Source organism: Aquarana catesbeiana, linkage group LG05 (assembly GCF_042186555.1).
Source record: "Aquarana catesbeiana isolate 2022-GZ linkage group LG05, ASM4218655v1, whole genome shotgun sequence".
Lineage (NCBI taxonomy): Eukaryota > Metazoa > Chordata > Amphibia > Anura > Ranidae > Aquarana > Aquarana catesbeiana.
In genome coordinates, this window is record NC_133328.1 from 247,675,823 (window position 1) to 247,696,594 (window position 20,772).

At 43.7% G+C, this 20,772-nt stretch overlaps 1 protein-coding gene across 7 annotated transcripts in view; it reads right to left on the bottom strand.

Annotated features, from left to right (window-relative positions):
* Window positions 1-20,772, bottom strand: part of TERT (telomerase reverse transcriptase) — a 501,506-nt gene that overhangs the window by 322,925 nt on the left and 157,809 nt on the right. For all 7 annotated transcript variants that reach the window (XR_012244450.1, XR_012244451.1, XR_012244449.1 and 4 more), the window contains exon 6: window positions 7,775-7,936. Coding sequence is in view for 3 of the 7 variants with exons in the window: in XM_073630686.1 (XP_073486787.1) it covers window positions 7,775-7,936 (162 nt within the window). In the remaining 4 variants the exon portion in view is untranslated. The remainder of the gene's footprint in view (window positions 1-7,774; window positions 7,937-20,772) is intronic.

Below are 20,772 nucleotides of genomic sequence, written 5' to 3' on the forward strand. Positions count from 1 at the left end.
GCATTAAAAAGGGGATCAACTCCAGAGATAAAACGATAATTCTCCCGCTCTAAAAGACTCTGGTCTGGCCGCACCTAGAGTATGCTGTCTAGTTCTGGGCACTAGTCCTCGGGAAGGATGTACTGAAAATGGAGCGAGTACAAAGAAGGGCAACAAAGCTAATCAAGGGTCTGGAGGATATTAGTTATGAGGAAAGGTTGCAAGCACTGAACTTATTCTCTCTGGAGAAGAGACGCTTGAGAGGGGATACTATTTCAATATACAAATAGCATACTGGTGACCCCACAATAGGGATAAAACTTTTTCGCAGAAGGGAGTTTAACAAGACTCGTTGCCACTCATTAAAATTAGAAGAAAAGAGGTTTAACCTTAAACTACGTAGAGGGTTCTTTACCGTAAGAGTGGCAAGGATATGGAATTCCCTTCCACAGGCGGTGGTCTCAGCGGGGAGCATCGATAGTTTCAAGAAACTATTAGATAAGCACCTAAACGACCACAACATATAGGGGTATACAATGTAATACTGACATATAATCACACACATGGGTTGGACTTGATGGACGTGTGTCTTCTTTCAACCTCACCTACTATGTAACTATGTAAGTCTTTTGCAGACTCAAACAGGTTTTCTTCTAAGATTCCCTGTATTTGGCTCCATCCATCTTCCCATCAAATCTGACCAGCTTCCCTTTCCCTGCTGAAGAAAAACATCCACACAACATGATGCTTCCACCACCATGTTACAAGGTGAGGATGGTGTGTTCAGTGTTAGTTTTATGCCACAAATTGCGTTTTGCTTTTAGGCCAAAAAGTAAAATTCTGACCAGAGCACCTTCTTCCACGTTTGCTGTGTCCGCCATATGGCTTCTTGCAAACGGGACATCTTATGGCTTTCTTTCAACAATGGCTTTCTTCTTGCCACTCTTCTATAAAGGGCAGATTTGTGGCTGTTGTATGTGTACATACATATAATAATATAATGTAATCCCACATTTTATATCACTACAGTGGCGTGCACGACTAATAGTTGTCCTGTGGACAGATTCTCCCACCTGAGCTGTGGATCTCTGCAGCTCCTCCAGGGTTACCATGGGCCTCCTGATTGCTTCTCTGAATAATGTTCTCCTTGCCTGGCCTGTCAGTTTAGGTGGACAGCCATGTCTTCGTAGGTTTGCAGTTGTGCCATACTCTTTCCAAGCTTGGGATTTTTTTTTTATATCCCAACCCTGCTTTAAACTTCTCCACAACTTTATCCCTGGTGTGTTCCTTGGCCTTCACGATGCTGTTTGTTCACCAAGGTTCTCTAACAAACCTTTGAGGGCTTCACAGAACAGCTGTATTCATACTGAGATTAAATTACACACAGGTGGACTCTATTTGCTAATTAAGTGACTTCTGAAGGCAAAGGGGGCTGAATACAAATGCATGGCACACTTTTCAGATATTTGTAAAACATTTGGAAAACCACTCACAATTATGTGCCACTTTGTGTTGGTCTATCACATAAAATCCCAATAAAACACATTTAAGTTTTTGGTTGTAACATGACAAAATGTGGAAAATTTCAAGGGGTATGGATACTGTAGCAGGCACTGTAGCAGAATGCATTTTAACCTAAATTTATAAAGAAAGATTATTTATCTGCAAAATTGTATAACAGAAACAAAGAAAAGGATAAAAATTTCTTATCAGTACAGTGTTGCATGGCAGCGCAATTATCATTCAAAGTGTGATCACTTTAAAAGCTGTAAATTGGCCTGGGCAGGAAGGGGGTAAATGTGCCCGGTATTGAAGTGGTTAAGTAGGACTGAAACCTGAAGGGTGACAAAGATGTACTAGACAGGTTTATCACCTTCATGCCTTTCTGTCCACCCTGTTGTTGCTGACTACATATTGGTCCATGCCATACTTTTGGTTAACGGGGTCATACTCATGAGGGTTGAGGGGAAATCGGTTTCTCCAAGGAAGTTTAATTTTGTGGAACTCCTCCTCCTGGCTTGTGGGGTACAATCGTCACAGGACCCCCTCAGCCCGTATTCTGGGGGCCTAGGTCACCTAGATTTCTCTCTCCGCCTGCTGCCCCCCTCCCCTGCCATTGGAAGCATAATCCATTTTTTTTACACTCTCCTCCACTCCTTAATCAGAATTATACGTAGACTAGCCTTCATCCCAAGCCATTTTTTGTGCTTTGGAATATCCCCCACTAGCACCACCACCATGTCTAACCTCTCCATAGGGGGGACGGGGACGGGGGGGGGGCAGAATACCTACTCTAAGGTTGTGATTGACTGGCTACTCTCCTCCTGAGTAGCATACCCCATTCTCTCTCTTCTTGGTGGTCTGATGTTAAATGAGCTATTCCACCACATTGGCAGCATAGGCATATTATCCCTTTCTAAGATGGGAAGATCTGTATCAGCAGTCCCCTGTGGTACATTTGTTTATCCAAATATTGTTAAAAATATCCAATATTCCACCAAACTCTTGATTTACGTTCGTACAGAGCCTTCATTTTAAATAACTGTCTGTCCACCTCCCTCTCCTGCGTGTTATCTTTCAACCCACCATTGCCTTGTTGTCCTGATCTTGAATACCATCCTGTCCCAATATTTGGGATCCATACGGGAAAAAAAAATACATAGCTATATCTAATATATATATTTTTTTTTTTCACTCAGGCACAGGGAGAACGTGCAAACTCCAGGCAGGTAGTGTTGTGGTTGGGATTCGAACCAGCGACCCTTTTTACTGCTTGACGAGAGTGCTACCCATTACACCACTGTGCCGCATCTCTCTCTCTCCCTCTCTCCCGATAGATAGATATCATATACATTTACACATATATATGAATGTGAGTTGGGGACCTTGGATTGTGGGCTCCTTGAGGGGTAGGGACTGATGTGAGAGTGCTAAGTATGTGTGGAGCGCTGCATAAATTGACGGCGCTATATGGGTACCTTAAATAAAATAATAATAATAGATGAGCATCTTAATGAGACACAATGTATAGGGATATGGACAATTGTAGACATGCACCCACACTCGCTCAGGTTGAACTGGATGGACTGGTGTCTTTATTCAACCTAACTACGTAACTACTATGTATGTATGTATATATATATATATATATATATATATATATATATATATATATATATATATATATATATATATATATATACACACACACACACACATAGACACACAGCATCTCACAGTAGTACACCCCTAAGTGAAAATGTCCAAATTGAGCCCAATTAACAATTTTCCCTCCCCGCTTTCGTGACTCGTTAGTGTTACAAGGTAACACTTTTTCAGTATGGATCCAAAATATTGGGACAGGATGGTATTCAAGATCCAACAAGGCCAATAGTGGGTTGAAATATAACACGCAGGAGAGGGAGGTGGACAGACAGTTATTTAAAGTGAAGGCTCTGTATGAACGTATATCAAGAGTTTGGTGAAATATTGGATATTTTTAACAATATATGGATAAACAAATGTACAATAAAAGGGACTGCTGATACAGATCTTCCCATGTATCTGACAGATCACAGTTGATTTCAGGAAAAAGTGGGAAGAAAATCTGCAGCAGTGCGTGAAAAATATGGTGGTCTTACTGATCAATTTGTATGCAACAACTGGTATTGATGAAAAATTTGGCAAGATCCTGGAATCCCTATCGGCATCGTGGCAGAAGCTCTCCTATATCCAAAAAAGAGAAATAGATATGTTTATCAGTGGAAAAAAACTCAATAGAGAGATAGTTTTGGGGAATAATGCAAAATTAGAAAGAGATAAATATGCCTATGCTGCCAGTGGGGCTTACAGGTGGAATAACACATTTAACTTCAGACCACCAATTTCTTTAGTGTTGTCACATGAAAAGATAAAATAAAATATTTTTTAAAAAAGTGAGGGGTGTACTCACTTTTGTGAGATGATAATATATATATTATCAGTAAAATCAGTAATTAAAGTGGAGTTCCACCCATTTAAAAGTTAGAAGCTACAAAACATGTAGCTGCTGACTTTTAATAATCAGACACTTACCTGTCTCACAGTCCAGCGATGCGGGCGCACGAAGCTCCGCTCCATGGTGCCGGCACTCTAACTGTGGGGGCACCCGGCTGTGCGAGCCACGCTGTGAATGGCCAGGCAATCTTCTGGGACCTGTGACATGTCCCAGAAGATTGCAGGGAGGGGGAGAGGTGATCTTCCTTCCGGCGCCGGGGGAGGAAGTGGGAGCTGGGTGTCTCTGAAAACAGGGTACCTGCTTCCCCCCCCAAAAAAAATAACATGCCTTGCATGTCAGGGGGTCACCAACACTTAAAGCGGAAGTTCCATTTTTGGGTGGAACTCCGCTTTAAGCAATGGCGTCACTAAGGGGGGCCCTGACCCCCCCCCCCGACGTGCTGTGCCCCACCATGTGCCCCCCCAATTGAAACACCTTTTGTTTCTTAATGTATCGGGTGTCCCACATCTTGCTTGGGTCACCGCCAAGTTGACACAAGCTCTCCTGAGAGGCAGAGCGTCCTGTCAGCTCCTGCGGGGGATTTTTCCCCCTCCCTCTGCTCGCTGACACTGTGCATAATATGAGAGCCGCTTGCATAGCCACGGCTGCCCGATCTGCTCCCTCCCCCTGCATCCTCATTGGCAGGGAGGAGAGAGACTTCAGGAAGGACTCCACCAGGCACCAGCACAGGGGACGAGCAAGCCTCCCATTACTGTATCTCAGTGACAGTGAAAAAGCAGACTGACTTCTCCCTTCCGTAGGACAGAAGAAATCAGCCTCTAAATTCTGAGACTGGTGGCTGCAGCTCTGTAAGAGCTGAGTGTCTATGACACTCTTACACACAATCCCCGGCGTGCAGCTGTATCTGAAGAGAGGGGATGTGCGGGCGGGAAATATGAAAATCAGCAGCTGCAGAATGCAGAATTCCTCTGTGTGTGTGAATGATGCCTTAGCTCCCAGCCTGGACCTGTGGGTGAGTGCACACTGCAATACACTGTAATCAAAGAACTGTGCTTATCTCGATCCCACTCTGTTCTCTCGCCCATCTGTCTCCCTCCCCCCTCCTGTTCTTTCAAGACCTTCACAGAATTAGATAATATGGATTTCTTTCCTGCAGCCACAGATTGCAGGAAAGAAATTAGCATAATTCCCCCCATCAGCACAGTCAGTGCTGACAGGGGAATCCCTTCCACTGAATAATTGTATTCTCCCGACAAACAGTGATTATCACTAGCAACCACTAGCGATAATCATAAGAGAATCTGACAGGCTGGTTGTACCCAATTTGATCGATCAACTTGGTACATTCAGTCTGCTCATTAATGGTTTAAAGGACTGGTTCACACTAGTGCGCTGTGCAAGATCGCATGTGATTCGTATGATTTGTATGGCTGAAATCACATCGCATTCGGACTAAACTCGCATGGGACCCCATTTTTGGTCCGCACCAGAATCGGATGGCATGGGTGTTCACACCCATGCCATCCGATTCATGTCCGAACTGACAGTTCGTAGTGCAATATGCGAGCTGAAATGGGGTTGTCATTAATGTATTGACACTCCCCAGCAGTTTGCATATGACAGTGTGAACTGCCGTGCGAGTCGGGTGCGATGCGGGAACCGGTAGTGGATTTGCAGGGTTCCCGCATCGCACTAGTGTGAACCCAGCCTTAATCTCAGCCAATTCCTGATGAACCAGCCGAGATTTAAACTATCTATGGCTGATCTTAGCTCTTAGGCAGCCCATACATTGATCACTTTTTTCATTCAACTGTTAGGTTGAATGAAAAAAAAAAAATGTTCCAATTCCCCCGTCTACACATCCCAGGTGGATGGGGGAATCCTTCCAGTGTGGACCTGCAGCAGAACTATCAGGGTTGCTGTCCTGTCCTGGCTATTGACAGCGCTGGTCTCTATCTCAATGGCAGCAGCACATTAGGACCCAGTGCTGATTACTTTATGAGGATGATGGGACTCATGCACAGGAGGGCCAGCACAATTGGTTGTTAGAAATGGGCTCGGGTGTGTTTGAAATCCCACATGCCCGATTCTGCCAGGAAGCCCACACTGCACACCGCTAATCACAGGCAGGGAGACATTTCTGGGTTCACAGCTGCACAGATCAGGAAATGTCTCACTGCCTATGATTAGCCATGTGCAGTGTCAGCTTCTTGGCGGGATCGGGCATGTGGGATTTCAAACACACCCAAGCCCAGCTCTAATGGTTGTAGACAGTTGAGCTCCCTGCAGGTTGCTTAGCAGCAGTGGAGCCTTCTCTGATATACTGATCGGGATGCAATCCAGGTGATGCTCCTAGTCAAATCCTAGTGTTAAATATGATAGTGATTTTATTGATCAAAGCCCACACCCTACAGGCATGGAGCCCACATGGCATCTGAACAGGCGGTTGCATATTATATATGTATATATTATATATATATATATATATATATATATATATATATATATATATATATATATATTTGTACTGTTGATTCGAATAAATACTGTGTTTATTACATCTGACTGGGAACATACCCTGAATCACAGCCTGATCAGCATGTCAACAGAGAAGGTTATACAGCATTACTGCTGCTAGGTGACCAGATGGGGGCTCAGTTCTCTACAACCAATAGTGCCAGCCTTCCCCTGCATATACCCATAATGTCACCAGCACTAGGTCCTAATAGACTGCCGCCGCTGCCAAGGAAACAAACACCAGACCAGCGCTGTCAATAGCAGGGGCAGGACAGCAAGAGTTGGCCCCCCTACTTTTGTCCCTGTCCCCCCCCCCCCCCAAATATGAAAGCTAGAGACGCCACTGGCTTTAAGTTCTCCTCCACAAGAACATAAATAATCCCACACCATTGTAATCAAAACTAAAATAATAATTAAATTTGTCCTCATATATCATGTGTTCCCTGCAAGCACACTACTATTTGCCTACTTTGCCTATACTGTGACCACAAGATAGAAAGTCTATTCATATGTGAAGATAAAATGAGCCAAAACAAAACTGTTTTTGAAGAAGGTCTTGAGTAAAAATTGAAACAAAAATGTTGTGTAGCACATTTTAAAGCCTATCTAAACCCAAGAAAAAAAATTTAATATATCGAAGCTTACCAGTCTTTTGATGTGGTAGCTGCATTAGTTTGATTTATTTTTTTTAGGCTTTGTTCTCTTATTTTTACCTGGTTATTCTGCCAATAACACAACTCCTGTCCTAGGGTTACAATGACCACTTACTGTACTGTATCTCCTGAGGAGCAGTGTTGTCACCATGGAACAGCATGTTTGAATTACAGAACTTCCAGAAGTTTCTGTAATTCACAAGTGAAACTTGAAGGGCTCATAACACTTCTTGAGATAACAATGCAGAGCGAACAGGATATAGGGTAGAAATAGATTTGTGGCTGGAATAACATTTTTTTTTACATTTTTAGAACAGATGTACCAAATTACTTTCAATGATCAAACATGCTTGTCTTTTTGTGCATACACTGGATAGAGGCCAGTCTGTCTCTGACTTCTCCCTTACTATTTGTGGCTTGTATTGTCCTTTGAACTGTAAAGACTGCACTTGTACTTAGCTTGTCAGTTCTTATCTCGATCAACAGACTGTTAGTCTTCAATAGTATGCCATTACTCCAATAATCTATCTAAAACTTTGACTTTGGTCACCTGCACTTGACCTGACAATCTTTCTAAGATCACAGTAAGAATACAATAAAACTTTAAAAAAAAGAAAAGAATTTTTACATGTTGTCTGAATAATTTTCTTATCTGGCCATTTGAATCTATCCATAGCTTGGCATAGCGTCGTATGCAGTATTTCTCTTCAATGTGTGGATTTATAACTTTCCTGATCACTTCATTAAGCTTTGAATGGGGAATTGTTTCATAGGCTCCCTTCACATCTGTCTGAAATCAGAAGAAAAAGCACTATTTTACTGGCACTACATTAAAACAGAAACTTTCCTACAAAATACTTACTGTAATTTTCCTTTTCTGATGGACTCCATGGTAGCATATGTATGGGTTAACCTCGCCTCTTCTTCTACCCTATTGGACCCCACTTCAATAAATTTTGACTCAGTGCTAGAGGCCGCGTTCCATAACTAGCATACTTGAGATATTGGGAGGGAAATTCTGCTGCCATGGAGTCCATCAGGAAAGGAAAATTACGATAAGTATTTAATAGGAAATTTTCCATTTTCCTGACAGACTCCATGGCAGCATACGTATGGGAAATTACTAGCCATACACACCCGGGTGGGCAGTTGCTGAACATAAAAAAGTTTTAACGTTCAGCGGACAGGACTTTGTTTCAATTGTTTTTGTTAAGATTTTGAGAAGAGTAAAAGCAACAAGAGCAATGTGCAGAGCAGGGAACAATCATTGCATGCTCTGTATAGACAATATGAAATGGTACATGTGGAGGAAACAAAATAGCAGAAAATCTTAGCAATTGGGTAGGTCTGCTCTAAGCTGACAGGTGAGCATTTGACCACCTACAGAAGTGGACAGGAATAATAGGATTTTTAAAACAGCTTACCTGTAAAATCCTTTTCTTGGAGTACATCATAGGACACAGAACCTTAAGTATTTACTTAGTGGGTTATAGTTACCTTCAGGTGTTGACACTGACACACCCAATACAGGAAGTTGACTCCCCTATAAAACCCCTCCTCCTTCCAGGAGTCCTCAGTTTTTGTAGCCAAGCAATATACTTACACCCCATAAAAAGAGGGGCGGGACCTCTGTGTCCTATGATGTACTCCAATTAAAGGATTTTACAGGTAAGCTGTTTTAAAAATCCTATTTTCTTTATCGTACATCATAGGACACAGAGCCTTAAGTACTTACTTAGTGGGACGTCCCATAGCAATGCTACTTGAGGGGAGGGAGACACAAACCGTAGGGCACCCCCAGACCTTGAGGACTTATACTGCTGCCTGCAGCACACTGCGCCCAAAGGCGATATCCTCATTCCTTCTTACATCCACTTGGTAAAATTTTGTGAATGTATGGACCGAAGACCAAGTTGCAGCCTTGCAGATCTGAGCAAAGGAGGCCTGGTGACGCACTGCCCAAGAAGCACTAACCGCTCTAGTAGAGTGCGCCTTAACTTGAATAGGGGGAATCTTACCCCTTAAATCATAAGTTTGAATTATAACTTGCCTAATCCACTTAGCCACAATGGATTTCGACGCTGCCTGTCCTTTTTTAGGACCCTCTGGCAGAATAAATAAGACATCAGTCTTACGAATCTGAGCAGTTTTCTTTAAATAGATTTTCACTGCTCTCACTACATCAAGCCAATGTAGTGACTTTTCTTCCCTGGAACATGGTTTTGGGAAAAACGATGGCAGGACAATATCTTCATTAAGATGAAAGCCTGAAACCACTTTTGGCAAAAAGCCTGCACTAGTGCGTAACCCCACTCTGTCCTCATGAATAATCAAATATGTCTCTTTACAAGAAAGAGCAGTCAATTCTGAAACCCTCCTTGCTGAAGGTATAGCAACCAAAAATATCAGCTTCCTAGTCAGAAGGACTAAGGGAACATGCTGTAATGGTTCAAATGGCGGTTTTTGTAACACTGACAAAACGAAAATTCAAGTCTCAAGGGGTTAAAGGTGATTTAACTGGCGGATTAATCCGCATCACCCCTTGCATAAAATCCCGAACTAAAGAATGCGTAGCAAGCGGTCTTTGAAATAAAACAGATAAGGCTGAGACTTGGCCCTTAATAATACTTAGGGCCAACTTCATCTCTACGCCCAATTATAGAAAGGCAAGGATTCAGCCTATAATGTATCTCAGAGGGTGCCAACCCTTGGATTCACACCAGTAAACGTAAGCTTTCCAAACTCTTTAATATACAGTTCTGGAAACTGGTTTCCTTGCATTGATTAAAGTTGAGATAACAGACCTGGAAAGCCCACGCTTCTTCAGAATGTGGGTTTCAATAGCCAAGCCGTTAAATTTAGCGGTCGTAAAGTAGGATGGAATATCGGCCCCTGCGATAGCAGGTCTGGCCTTAGTGGGAGAGGAACCTCCACTGCCATCTTTACGATCTCTGCGTACCATGACCTTCTGGGTCATGCTGGTGCTACCAGAATTACTGGCTTTCTTTCCAGCTTGATCCTGCAAAGAAGTCGAGGCAGCAACTGAATCGGGGGGAAAAGCGTAGATCAGTAAAAACTGATCCCATGGAGTTACCAGCGCATCTGTTCCGTATGCGAGTGGATCCCTTGTTCTGGACACAAAGTTGACTAACTTCAAGGTGAATCTGGACGCTAGAAGATCTATGGGGGGCGTGGCTTGGATGGGACCCGAGATGGCTGCCTGAAACAAGAGCTCCTGCACAAAGAGGACGAAAAAGCCTATTAATAGTGGGTATAATGCCAGGGACCCACTGGCATTATACCCACCATGGGCAGATCCAACAGAAGTACCTCTACTCCCCGTACCATGAAAGAGACTGGGACTCAACTCAGCAATAACATCCCAGAGATGTTCCGTACGCGCCCGGCAGGCCAACATGTGGAGACACAGGGCTCACAGGCCTCATCCCCGGGCTCGCCTAGCCTGGCAGGATAGATAACGGAGGGCTCCGCGACTCTCAACCCGAGCCTTCTGGACCTACAGAGAGACCTGCAAAATGTCGTTTTAGACATCAAACACACACTGACGGCGGCAATATCTGACCTAAAAACAGATATCCAGACGATGAATAACCGCCTCACAGAAGTGGCAGAAACCTCCCAGCTACAGGCCGCAGCCATCAGGCAAGTGCAAAAATCTTATGATCTACAACTACCCCATATGTTTGAACTACACAGACAGGTAGAAGATTTAGACAACAAGGGCCGCAGACATAATATTAGACTGAGAGGAGTACCGGAGCTCCATTTTCTTTTTTTTTTAAATCAAAAAGGTTTTTATTTTGCATAAGAAATGAAATTATACAGCGTACAGGTTAGAGTACTGAATGCATACACATCTTAGAGTTCTAACACAATCTGTTAAAGATACAGTTATCAACATTTTAAGATTGCCAAAAGGAGGTTCTATTTACATTCTAACAGGGGTATAGACTATTGCACTATTATCCTTTAACAATAGAATTAGCGTGTAATATGACTCGTATAGAGTATGTATCCAGATGTCAGATAATATGATCAGATTCCGACTGCAACAGTGTCTCCCTTATACAGAAAGAACTCCAATGTTATATTATATCCTTAGGCTATAAAAAGGGGAGACAAGATGATCTTCTAGCAGAATTAGTGGGATCAATCTCAGTGCATTATAACTCTATTATCCTTGCCTACATTCATTATATTTAGTGCAATATAATATTCTCTGATAAAGAGCAAAAGAAGAAAACATTAATCAATAAAAAGAAAGAAGAAAGAAAAGAGAAAAAGAAAGAAATCGTAGCAAAACAAAGCAAATTCCTGCCATACATTGCAGCATTACACACTCTGTCTTATACCTCACAGGGAACGTATTGCTCTATATATCCCTTTCCTTTACATACGTTTATTTTCCGTATAATAGTCATGTCTACATCAACCCAGAAGTAGCCTATCCTTAATTAATTGGTGTGGGGCTAGACCGGGGACATCCAACCACGCTTGCCATATCGATAGGAATTTTTGTGGGACTTTTCTATGTTGGTAAGCAATCTTTTCTCTTATTAAAAGCCTATTAACACTGTCTATCCATTGCTTCTTGGTGGGTACTCGCGGAGTAATCCACCACTGAGCAATTAATTTCCTTGCCATGTATAATAGGCGAATGAGCGCTATACGAGTGGGTGGAGGTATCGACTCATCATCTATTCCTCCCAATATACATGTTACTGGTGTTCTCTCAAGAGGTATCATATATATTTCTGTTATTGTGTCTAGTACATCCTTCAAGTACCTAAATAATTTGGGGCACTTCCAGACCATATGGAGCAAGTCCCCATGATCACGTTCACATTTTGGGCACAGGGGAGTGTCTCTAATTCCCCATTTATATAGTTGAAGGGGAGTTCTATATGCTCTATGTAGTAAGTATAGGTGTGAGATTTTCTGTGATGCAGATAATGAAACCAAGGGGGCATTCACCAGGCATATATCCCAACTATCTCCGTCTATTGCCCCTATGTCCTCCTCCCAGCGCTGTCTACATGGTAGTCTAGAGGAATCTTGTATTCGCGTAAGAAGAGTGTTATAGCAGCGAGATATCATCCCCTTTTTAGTTTCTTCCATAAAAACTTCCTGAATAATCGGATGTTCTGTGTGGTGGATCCTGACAGTTCTGCTCTGGGTTTGTATAGCATGTCTCAATTGGAGATACTTATAAAAATTGTTATGTGGGATCTCAAACTCTATTTGAATCTGCTGGAATGATTTGAGGGTATTATCTTGGTATAGTTGTGAAATATATTTGATGCCTGCATCCTCCCAGTTCTTAAAACCTTTTAATTTTTGTATTTCTTTAAGTTGTCTGTTTTTCCAAAGAGGTGTGCAGGACAAAAAACCTGCAACGCCCAATAATTTCTTAACAAAAGACCATAGCATAATCAACAATTTAACCGTAGGGGCCTCAGGGTCCAAATGTAAGAACCCCGCCTCCAAGCTTGCCTGTGCTGAATAATTATTTTCATCACATGTTGTAAGCATCCGAATCGGGTCTTTGGGATCCAATAGGCCCCATCCCCCTAGCTGTTGTAGTTGGGATGCTAAGTAGTACATTCTGGGATGAGGAACAGCAAGTCCCCCCTCCTCCTTACCATGTTGTAACGTGGATAATTTTATCCTTGCTATTTTTTTCCTCCAAATAAGCTCCCTAAATTGGGTCTCTATCCTATCGAACCATCTCTTAGGTATCCCTACTGGGGAATTATTAAAAATATATAGCAGTTGTGGCGCCCAAACCATTTTAATAAGGTTAACTCTACCAGCCACAGACAAGGGTAGCTTACACCAAGCTCTGCATTTTTCTCGGAATTTAGTTAAGAGGGGTGCCAGGTTCTGATCAATATAGGTGGCCGGGTTCGATGTCACCTGAATCCCCAGGTAGCGGAATGAGCTCACCTGTTGTATCATTTCTGCACCCAGGGGCAGTGGAGTATTCAGGGGGTCAAGTGGCATCAACACCGACTTGTCCCAATTAATGGAAAAGCCTGATAGTTCTCCAAAATCCTTAATGAGGGACATAACCGTTTGTAATGTATCTTTTGTGTCTCCTAAATACAGCAAGGTATCGTCTGCATACATGGATACCACATCTTTATTCCTTCCTCTCTGAAAACCTACTATTCTTGTGTCCCCTCTAATTTTTGCCCCCAAGGGCTCTAAGGCCAGGGCAAACAGCAGGGGCGACAGTGGGCACCCCTGTCTGGTGCCCCTAAATAAAGGAAAAGGTTCAGAAATCTCCCCATTAATCCGTATCCTGGCAGTGGGCGTGGCATACAGAAGCTTTATCCAGCGGATAAAGGTGTCCCCTAGTCCCATGTTCCGTAGTGTCTACCAAAGATAAGGCCATCCGACACTGTCGAAGGCCTTAGCTGCATCTAGTGAGAAAATTGCCCTATTGCCTGTGTTGTCCACTGGGAGTTGTAAGTTCAGGAATAGCCGTCTTATATTTTGGGCCGTGGATCTCGTGGGGATGAACCCAGATTGGTCTCTATGCACTATTTTATGGATTACTTTGGCTAACCTGTTTGCTAACATCCGTGCCAGCAACTTAATATCGGATGTAAGCAATGATATGGGCCTATAAGAACCAGGGGAGTTTGCATCTTTACCCGGTTTTAATAGGACAACAATGATCGCCTCGTTCATCGAGTTTGGTAGGAAGCCCTCTTCTAGTGCCTCATTATAAACTTTCAGTAATGTGGGAAGCATAGAGTCAACATAGCGTTTATATATCTCTGACGGGAGGCCATCCAAGCCTGGTGCTTTGTTATTTTTAGTTTGGGATAAGGCAAGGTCTAGTTCTTCTGCCGTTAAAGGGGCATTAAGCATGGTCCTATCTTCTATTGGGAGATTGGGGAGCTCGCAACTTCCTAAAAAATCTTCTATTGCACTGTCAGTGGGTGCCACTTTGGAGGTATAAAGAAAAGCATAAAAATCGCTAAAGACTTTTAGGATATCAGAGGTAGAGGTTTTCAGAGACCCCTGCCCATCGCAAATGGCGGGAATAAGAGAGGATGATTGCTGAGACCTTGCCATTACTGCGAGCATATGTCCAGTTGTCTCCCCCTCCTCAAAGTGTGATTGTTGCAGGAAAAAGCGTTTATTTTCCGCTAACTGCAGTGCTAGTTGGCCAGACATTGTCTGCGCGCTTAACCATGCTCTTCTAGTATCTTCTGTGGGGTCATTAGTATAAGTGTTCTCAGTCTCGGTGACCATATTCCGTACCAACAATTCCCAGGCCTTGGTGTCAGTCTTAATCTGTGAGATTGTTTTAATAAGCTGTCCTCTCTAAAAGGCCTTCGCTGCATCCCAGACCACTCTTAATTTAGCAGTGCCAATATTGTCCTGTAAAAACAACCTAAGTGCTGTATGTATAGGGTCAGGTTCAGTAAACAGCGAAAGCCAGAAAGGATTAAGCTTCCAGATTGGGCGCCTGATCCTATCTGGCAATGAAATGGTCACCCAGAAAGCAGAATGATCAGAAATATTCCTATCTGCATATCCTGATTCCAAAACTAGATGTAGCATCTTATCATTCCCCAAACCCAAATCTATTCTAGACAATCCGCCATGAGAGGCCGAGTAACAGGAGTATTTTTTGTCACCAGGATGTTTACACCTCCACACATCTATCAGTCCTATTTCTTCAAGCATTTTAGCAAAAGGGGTATTACCCTGTATTTGACATGTACTAGCAGCAGGTATAGGTAACTTATCCTTAATAGTGTTTAAAAAATTGTTATAGTCTCCCATTGCCAGCAAGGGTGCTTCTGGGTATTGGGCCATGAAACTTGCCAGGTGTTTAACAATCTCGGAGGTATATGGTGGGGGAATGTAAATAATAGCGAGAATACATCTTAGGTTTGATATTGTGCATAGAAGAAATATATATCTGCCATCTGCGTCTATGTGTTTTTTTATACAGTTGAATTGAACATCCCTCCTGATCAAGATACTTGCTCCTCTAGAATAGGTGGAGTGGGTTGCATGATACTGGGTCACATACAATCGTGGGCTGAAGCTGGGGGTAGGATCCGCATAGAAGTGAGTCTCCTGCAGGCAGACCACCCCCGCATTCAACGACTTGAGATGCCTGAGGACCGCCATCCGTTTTATTGGACTACCCAGCCCTCTGACATTCCAAGTCACAACTGTCAGTTTAGCCATCCCCATCTCACTTTAGAGACATTAGTCAGTCTAGTATATCCCTTATTAGCCCCCACAGTTTGTATATCAGCATGACACCAATGAAACAAAAGATAAACCATATTATTCTTAATTTCCTCCTTCTGGAGACAGTTAGGTATCTGTAGACATGGAATCAGAATGCAAAGCAAAGAAAAATACTCTAGTATGTTAGGGTACAAGCACAGAGAAAAATAAATTTTAAGCTTAATGTATATTGCTCTGTATGGCATAACTCTAAAGGCTGGTAGTTCACACAACCGCAACAGTTGCATTGTTAACTTTTCCTCCACACAACAGGTGTGGGGGGGGGGTAAGAGCCTTGAAAACTCCCGGTTAACCAACAGGTTAGTTCTTGCAGGGGTTTTACAGTAACGGCAGGCACGTAATCCTTCTTTACTGGTATTCCAAAAGGGATAAAAAATGAAAAAATGGGGAGGGGAGGAAAAAAAAGAGCAAGAAGGGGGGGTTGAAATAAACAGAACTCCTCATCTGCCTAAACAACGGATATGGGTGCAGGGACTGTCCACATCTATCAGCAAACTCAGGTCTTGAGGCCCGCGCCCGACTCAGGTGCCCACCCCAAAAATGGAAGAGGAGGCTGGATCCCATCAGTCCAACACAAGGCCCATCACTTAAGGGGGGACATCTCTTTGCGGTCTAGCAGCTTTAAGGGCTCTGTCTTCCCGATCTAGCCACTGAGCCGCCATGTCTGGCCGATCAAAAAAGCGGGTTTCCCCGAGTGCGACCACCCGTAGGCGGGCAGGATACAACATTGCATAGGGTAAATTCAGATCTCTCAATCTTCGTTTAACATCCATGAACTTTGCTCGCTGTTTCTGGAGTTCAGCCGAGAAATCCGGGAATAGGGATATCTTGGAGTTCTCCACAACTAGTTTACCTCCCATGGTTCTGGCCTTGGCAAGGATGGCATCTCTATCTTTGTAGTTGAGAAGCTTAAAGAGAAAGGCGCGAGGATGATTGCCAGGTGGTAGTGGGCGAGATGGCACTCTGTGCGCTCTCTCAACCGCAAATAGTGGAGAGAAAGCTTCCTTTCCAAATGTGTTGAGAAGCCATTGCTCAATGAAGGTGACCAGGTCTTTACCCTCTATTCTTTCCGGAAATCCCAGAGCGCGTACATTGTTGCGACGCATGCGATTTTCTAAATCATCCAAACGAGCTGCGTGTTGGTCTGTTAAATGGCAGTTATACTTTAAATCTCTCTGCATGGGTACAAGATCGTCTTCCATCATACTGACCCTGCTCTCTATTGCAGCTGTGCGCTCTCTCAGTTTTTGCATGTCCTGTCTCACATAGGATATCTCAGCTTTGACTCCTTTAACTTCATCTGTCAGATTTGATATGGATTTGTTGCATACAGTCACTGCTGAGAGTATGTCTCAGAGTGGGTTCAGTATTATCCACGGGCATGCTTGGTGTCTGGGTGCCCTGATATGAGTGTGATGCTGTACTTACTGCAGCCCAGTCTGCAGGAGATCCAGTGCCATCCTCCAGCGGAATAGTATTGTCCAACTCCAGCTGGCCTCCCTCCTCTTCACTAAGATCGGATGTAGGTGAGGGTGGCTCTTTGGAGGTTTTGTTGCCAAACAGGAGTCTCTGAGTGGCCTCCTTGTATTTCTCCTTCTGTGATCTCTGTGGCAAAGCGCCATCTTGGGCCTGTGTCACGGGCGGGCCGGCGCCTTCCTTGCCCCGTTTTGGCATGTTAATCAGCCGCAGATCGAACGGCGATATGGACCGGGCGAGTCACCAACAGTGTGCGGTTCCGATCGGGGGTGTTATTGGGTCGGATGGATGATCCGCAGGATTAATTACAGGATTCTCGGCGGAGCGGAGGAGAGGTGCGTCCTGCTACATGCGCTGCCTGGCCACGCCCCCCCGGAGCTCCATTTTCAACAACCTACTAGCCCGCCCCGCTGATTCCCCCATTAAGATGGAGCGAGAACACCGCGCTCTCAGGCCTCCTCCCCATGACTCTGAACCCCCCAGAGACATTGTCTGCTGCATAGTCAATTTCCCCCTCAGGGAAGAAATTCTCAAGAATTCTGCAAGAGAACGGGAACGCATTTTATTCAATGAAGCAGACATAAAACTCTTCCAAAACCTCTCGCAGATAACCCTGCAAAACAGGCGCACCCTGCGCCCCCTACTGGATGTATTGCGCAACCTCAACATCCAGTATAGGTGGAAATTCCCATTTTGTTTATCTGCCACCTTCAGAGGACGCACGGCTCTCCTCCGGACCCCAGAGGATCTGCCCACATTCTGCAAACACCTGGACATTCCTCTAGTTGATCTACCGGAATGGAACTCATTCTACTTCCCCTCCAAACCGTGGAAACCTGTCTCACACAGTTCATCACCCAAAGCACAGCGCCCACGTTCCAGACATCGCAGACTGGACCCTACTTCACCTGGAAACCGCCAATCAAGAAGGGACCTTCCCTCACATAGCGCGGAGTGCGCCACTACCCCACGTAGGGGATACCAGGAGGCATAAAATGATCCTGTCTTTTCTATTTTGCATACCTGGCTCAGTAAGTTGAACTACCTCCGAACTGTTCCAGCTCATGAATTCACCTGAACTGTTTGTTTGCTTGTTATGCTTGTTCTCCTTGTTTCTCTATTTTTGCTCAAGCACCGGATCCCCAGAGACTCTTTGCATCCCACAAGCTACTCGACTACAATCAACTTTACCTGGATCTGAAGCTCATCCACCTCCTTGCAAGGTACTGTTGTCATTCATACACTCACACTATAACAGAGAACATTTATCTGTATATGGAATCCTATCACGACATCAGTCTGATACCACCTTTCCTGCCTTCTCAAAATTGTTTCAGGAACTATACCTATCTCTGCTTAACCTCTTGACTGTAAAAAGGAATCTGGAAGCAAAATATAATATGTGATGTTAATGTGGTCAAACTCAAGAGTTTTACGGTACCTAGACACATGTATTTTAGGACCAATGTCAGAAACCTCTCGTGTCGGTTACCTTCCCCTCAACTGAGGAGAAGTTGACCACCAGGGGGCCCTTAGAATCTCATTCCTTATACCTATCTAGAGCCCTAAGGAATGATATGCACCTCTTACCTGAACTCTCAATTTAGTGACGACCACCCCAAATCTTTACTTTATCACAATGCCGTTGGAGACCAGGTAACATCCTAGAACACTCATTGCGAGATACAGTTGACACCAAATTTAACATTGAATATATCATTCAACATGAAAGCTTACATACAATATCCTCCTCCCACCTTAATAGAGTAACCTGTGACGAAAATATAAGCGTAGGATAGTTTTGCCTTAACTAGATGTGGTGTGATCTGTAGAAGTAGTGTAATTGTAGATGTAGTTTAATTCTGGGTTACTAAAAATATAGTATTCTATGTCAGTCATGCACATATGTTCTTTCATTAGCATTTGAAAAGGACATAAACAGTTTTTTCTAGGATCGAAGTGACACCTAGATGCCAATAAAAGTTCCCCTTAGAGTAAACATAGATTTCCACCTTCCTGGGGCTCAAAGAAAACAGCTAGTCATCTTGGCTACACGGATCTGCAGGGGGCATTCACAAGGCTCCGGACAGTCTGTAGGCTTTGATTAATATCAAGAGATCTAAGGAACCTATTTTATCTCTCATAAAAGCTAAAATATTAACGGCAGAGGGATGAAAATAATTCCTTTTGATCGTACACCTGATGGGTTACGTGTACATGTGACTCTGTATGTTTAGCAGGTGTGGAATCCTGGAGAACCACACAAAACCGTTATATGGCGCCTGATTGCGGCAGGTAGGCAGTGATTGGTACTGTTGCGATCGGACTGATGCGCTGGTATCGGAAATCCTATCCATGACCCAGCAATCAGCGCCATTCTGGGCCAATTCCACTCTGGTAGATTCAGAACACAAAACCTCTTGTGGGCTGAGACAGGAACACCCCCCCAGGGTTGATTGGCCAAGGGCTAAAGTCCACCCCACATCCATATTTCAATAAATTGGGTAGACTGAGATATGGACATTGTTCTTCCACGAAGCCAGTTCGAAACTGGGGAGTTCCCACATGTTCCAGTATGCTTCTACTAACAAATAGACTTGGGTAAAGTTTATTTCTGTTTTTATCCCTTTTTATTTTCATAGCAAATTGCCAATTTGTGTGTCTTTCTGCATTTTTTGTATCTTTTTGGTAAATCCTTTTTCTTTGTACATCTTATATGCACTGCCCACTTTCGGGATATTAAATGATAAAATTAATAAGTGACTTCTGTGTACTAAGCTAGGACTCATATCTCTGGAGAGGTTGTTGTATTTTAGTGCCTAAGTACTCGGTTTAAGTTACGTACCAATCGGTATGCAATTGCACTGTGTGTTGGCAGATTGCATGCAGATTGTAAGCTAACAGATCTTCCAGACAGAGATCTGTGTGTGTGGTGGCTCAGCAGACCAGTCTGCGGACAAACTGTTGGGTGGTGGCAGGCTATCGTTTATTGTATGTCTGGTGGGTGGGTGTGGAGACAGTGGGAAGAGTGATTAACACCGGGGTTCAGGCTTGCAGGATAGCTGGAGGAACCCTAGAAGTGTATGGTAATTGCTAGACTGCTCCCCAACCCTTAGAGTGCACCAGATTGTATGTAAGATTTGTATCTGCCTGTGTGTGGTCAGCTAGCTGGATTGGAGTGGAGTCTCCCTCTAGTGGTGGCCAAAGGTAGTGTAGGCTGTGAAAGTACCGCAGCCAGTCTTACATGCGCAGTATAAGTTCCCCCTTATTCCCTTAGTTCCTCATATCCCCGGTCACGGAACGCGCGTCGCGGTTAGTTAGTCACCGTGGGCGTGCGAATTCGTGACATAACCTATCTCACTTTTAAACAAAAATCTCAGATCCAATTTACCAGTAGAGCCCCAATGATAAGGAAGCAAGAGTCTGAAACGGGGAATGTTGTTATGATGGTCTTGTAACCCCTAATCCTGCCTAGCGGAATTAGACAAATACTTGAACAAATATTTACGGTTCCATATTACTTATTAAGAGACTGTTGTTTTCTCTCTCAATAACTTACTGTAATGTTCTTCATTCAAGATCACTTTACTCCTGATATCACCTGTTACCCGGTACGATTTATATGATACCACTCATTAACGAAGTGCCCTAAATCATTTTCCTCACTTCTTACACCTCAAACCCTCAAAACTCACACATTTACATAACATCCGAAACTCCCTCTTTTACATCTATATACCCTCTTCGTCCTCCTCAGTGCTACATTGCCTGATCCCTTCCTAGTTTACTGTCCCCACACAGCTGTCCACACAGACCAGAGCCGACAATCCAGATCTCTTCTACTAG